The 4904-nt window shown below is 38.7% G+C and overlaps 1 protein-coding gene across 1 annotated transcript; it reads left to right on the forward strand.

The window, feature by feature from the left end:
* The first annotated feature begins 201 nt into the window (after positions 1 to 201).
* LOC128353464 (apoptosis facilitator Bcl-2-like protein 14) lies at positions 202 to 4514 on the forward strand. Its single transcript, XM_053314168.1, has 6 exons — positions 202 to 680; positions 1731 to 1841; positions 2330 to 2391; positions 3128 to 3286; positions 3886 to 3999; positions 4119 to 4514. The coding sequence occupies exons 1-6, from the start codon at positions 251 to 253 to the stop codon at positions 4161 to 4163; spliced, it is 921 nt and encodes a 306-aa protein (XP_053170143.1). The 5' UTR covers positions 202 to 250; the 3' UTR covers positions 4164 to 4514.
* Positions 4515 to 4904: the final 390 nt, after the last annotated feature.

Here is a 4904-nt window from a genome sequence, read left to right on the forward strand (position 1 = left end):
CTCCCTCTTTTTGTTACTACACTTCCCCCACAGTTCAACAGGGAAACACAAACACGGAATTTGATGCTGAAAAGACTGTAAATATGTCAGATATCCACTTGATCTGACTAAATCAGACTACTGAAGCTGAATATAAGTTTCACATGTAGTTTGAAATGAATTTGTTCACTAAATGACCTACTGTCAAGACTTGTTGCAACATGTTTGGATTTTTATGACCCTGATTTTTATTGTCTTGCAGTAATCTAACATGGCAAACGGGCACATCCACGACCCAGTCTCCAACGGCAATGGCCTCAGCCAACCAGACAGTAAATCGGATTCTGGCACAGACAGCATGGAGGACACGGCCGAGTTCAGAGTCTTAATGGCATACGCAAAGAGGCGACGACAGGGAAAGAGCGTTGAATCACCCAAACTGGAAAGCCCGGACTCACTTAACGGTGGCCCAGATTCAAACGGCACGTCTTCGCCTCAGACTCCGGTAAAGACTGAAAAAGCAACACCAGAAGTGGAGGAGAAGAAAAGGAAGAAGAGGGGCGGACTAAAGAAACTCAAACACATTACCAACATTTTCAAATGCGTCAAACCTCAGACAGATGATGAGAAACCAGAGGAAACGGCTGTGACAGAAAATGATGTAGATGACAGATGTTTTACAACCGCTATTGTTAAAGATGGTGAGTACCAGAATCTCAAATAACCGCAGTAAACATAGAAAGTTACTTAATTTACTGCAGGAGACCTCCTCAAAGGCTCTCAAAGTTTCTAATAGAGTTTCCTTTTCACACAAAGCTGCCGAGAGCAACTTTCACTGAACTGAGAACTACTTGGCTAAAATAAATGTCAAAGTTGATCCCGTAGCTATGGGTTACAACATGTTTGTTAATAAACAAACTGCAGCGATTACACAAAAGTCAGATCTGTGTCAGTGAGTTCGAGACAATTTTACTTTCTCATTCATCATTGACAGGTATTTTAGATATTTTGTAACCAAGTCACATTTCATACATGAAACAAGGTAAATTATTAACACTTAGATTATAGATCATATCTGGTGTCAAACACTGTGACTGTTTGACTTTTACAGCCGGTCCAGCTCAGCGCAACGTGACTGAAGCAGCCACTGAAACTTGATAAAAGCTGATTTTTTCATCACTACCTTTTTTTTGGTGTTTTACTAAACTAACACGAACTAACTAACTTCCTCTCCATAAAGCCTTTTTTGCACCATTAAAAACAAACCTATGGTGTCAAAACTTTAAAAACTTTTGATGGTAATTTGCAGCATCATGAGTAAAAATCCCTCAAAGTTTCCAACATTGTTACTGAGATGAAATCAATTAATTTTCCCCACAAAACTGCATGATCCTTGTCATTTATTCCTGCTGAGTCAAAAAAAAACTCCTGCCGGGCCGGCTATCTTTTTTTGTACCTTTGCCAAACTTCAACTACATATCTGTGAGCTGAGTCACCTGCAGACACCCAGACATGCGGGAACAGCTACGTGTTTGTTGACTTTTCTGCTAGAAAACACCTCGTGAGCCGTGAGTCAGGTCTCGTGGTGACGATGACGATGCCGTTCGCAGTTTACCGTAACAGATAGTATTGTATGTCTTAGGAAGCATTTTGTGTCTTATCGGACTTGTACTTCTAATCCAGACTGTATTCATTGTTTTTATGCCTGACTTCATATCCTCTATAACTTTTTTTATTATTATTTATTTCAGATGAAGAAGTAAGACAACCAGATAAGTTTGCTGAGGTGGCGAGCAGGCTGGCAGAGATCGCAGATGAAATCCCATTCACGCCTCCAGAACTTGACACAGACGGTCCAGACGGTGAGTCGTGTTTTTTTTTTTCCTCAGAAGTCATTATTCAGAAAACTTCCCTGAGCTGCCATCATGGAGTTTCCGAACCTGATGGACCAGTCATCATCCCCCGTAATCTACACTGTTGTAGTTGCACCCATTCGTGACCTACTGAGCTGTCGTTTCCCTGCTTTACAACTCAAAATATGGAGTTTGGACACTAACACGAACCAAAGTGCACGCTGTCATGACAGATAACGTCAGAAAGTATGTCAAAAGCTATGACGAATATAGTCGACCAACGTGATTTTTGTAAGCACCAAATATAAATACAAATTAAAGTATACACAAGTAAATAGTCATGAAATCTTACGGTATCGTACCAGTTTAAGGAACATTGTGGCCTCTTAAACTCCCGTATACTCCAGTCAGTCTATAAATCATTACATCCTTAACTTGTGGTCGTCGTCTACTTTGTGAGCTGGTTAATAATCGTGTGTTTTCTGTCTGTTTATTAGATGACGTGGAGAAGGTGATCGCCCTGCTGCTGAGGGAGACTGGAGACAGACTGAATGACAGCGTAAGAAATACCCAAATAAATACAATCACTCATGTCAAATCTTATGTTATAGGATACAGGTTTTACAAAATGTGAGATGTGACATTTAGGGCATGACCTAGTAGTACCCCCACCTCTTTCTATTATTGTTGTTATTATTAAATGTATGCTTATGTATTTATTTTTGTACAATACATATATATATATATATATATATATATATATATATATATATGTGTGTATGTTGTCATGCTATATATTTGCTAAGTCACCGTTGTGCAGCCGATTATGTTTTTTGTAAGCATAACTGAAAAAGAAACAAATAAAAAGTTGTTTTTTTAAAACCACTTGTGAAAAAGATATGTATTGAAGCCATGATATTGTACCATTTGACAAGAGACTTTATTGTATAAAATTACATTTTAAATAAACCTTACTGCGAATTTAATGATTATATACAACTATAACTAAATAACAACAAAACGTGCGTATATATTAAATTTGAAATCATGAAAAGGATCAAATATACATGAAATGCAGCCTATATAAAAATATCCTCATATATCGGACAACATACACACCAATCGGTCGGATTCTGGTGACATTTATGAGTCACCAGATGATTAAATTAATTCACAATTCTGCTCTGAAAGATTTAAATGTCAAAGAAACACCCCTATAATCAAATACATATAAAGTTGTTTCAAGTCAAAGGTTAAAAAATACCCATCAGAAATCATTTTATTATCTCCACCAGGTGTTGGGTCAATCCCTGACAGACATGGAGCTCTTCTGGAACTACAGTTTCTTTGAGACGTTAATAAAGACGCTCCTCAGAAGGATGGGCCTGATCTCTGACCCCAACTCTCCAGGACCACAAACGTCGCCAAAGACCCAGATCGCCATTACCTGTGAGGTAAGAACTCCATTATAGGGTCCTCTGCTGGTCCCACCCTCCTGGACGAGTTTACAGAAAACTGAACATTAGCGTATCCTGTGACAAGTGTCGAGATGTCATCGTTGTCGCCTCGTAGGTGATGTGAAAAACAAATCAAATTTAAAGGAATGAGCTCCGATAACTGGCACAAAGCTCTCAGTGCAGCGTACTACATTAAGATGTTCTTTCACACACAGAGACACATTACTGTACGCCTCGACAGGGTGAATAAACATATTATCAGGAATCAGGAAGCTTAACGTACAACAACATGACTCTTCCAACATAGATAGATGGATGGATGGATGGATGGATAGATGGATAGATAGATAGATGGATACTATAATGATCCTTCCATCTGCACACAATAGACACATTTACTGTGTTTTTGAAAAAGTAGAACCCATTGTTCCTGCGATGTGTCAACACGTTATTTTTTGCACAATCGCAGACTACAAACTACAAAGTTCCTCTTATCAACTGTTCTCAATATCATCACCCACATTAGAGTCGATAAAACCACTTTTTAAATGTCTCTTGTTTTATTCATCACTTCACATATTTGTGTTTTCCGGCAGGTCGCCAGTCGTCTGTCTGCCACGGACACGGTGCCAATGAGCCGAATGCTGGGCTTCGGAGCCAGGTACCTGCAGCAATACTTCTCATCCTGGACAGAGCAGCAGGGGGGATTGGTACGTCACACACACACACACACACACACACACACACACACACACACATTTAATACTATGTTTAAATCTGTTATACCATTTATAAAATAACTCCCTTCTCCATTTTTTCTCCTGTGCAGGAGGCAGCCTTCGACAGTGACGATGAAGACGAGGACGTTCAGTGATTAGACGGTGCATTTCCAGCTCCACAGCGCCCTCTGCTGTCACCTCCGCCACACTGCACATTCAAGATCTGCTGACTTTCACAAGCCAGTTCAAACACGACTCTCAGGGACGCAAAAAAAAAAAAAAAAATCCAGTTTACATCCATATAAACCCCCGAACGGACCAGCAATAAACTCACACATCAATGCTTTATAGGAAAGAAGCATTTACAACGACCACGAGCCAAAGACAACCGTTTTTTTGTCATTTCCAACTTCTTTGTGATTACCTATAATGTCTTAAATCTGCAACTGTAATCAATGGACTTTCGTTATTAGCAGATTTAGAAAGTATTTATTAGCACATGCACTTTTTAGTAATACTTAGTAGTGATAGATAGATAGATAGATCACTAGATAGATAGATAGGCTGGCTTTATTGTATTAATGCTTTGATGTTTACAATCTGCCTTATATTTATCTGTGAAATTGATTAAAAAAAAAGTTTATTAAGAAATGTCTCTTGTACTGTCTGAGTTTGTTAGTTTCACTTCACAATAAGAAACGTACGGATAAAAATAAGCTGTACTGGCTGTTATTTAATATCAGATCAGTCACATTAGAGCTGCAATTATCTAATTAATTGCCCTCAAATGTCTTCTTTCTTTCAACACAGAAGAATAAAGACACAAGAAAATATTCATATGTGAGAAGCTTGAATCAGAATTTGGACTTGTTTGATAGTTGCTGAGTAATAAGGGC

Source organism: Scomber japonicus, chromosome 23, assembly GCF_027409825.1.
Source record: "Scomber japonicus isolate fScoJap1 chromosome 23, fScoJap1.pri, whole genome shotgun sequence".
In the NCBI taxonomy this organism is placed as follows: Eukaryota; Metazoa; Chordata; class Actinopteri; order Scombriformes; family Scombridae; genus Scomber; species Scomber japonicus.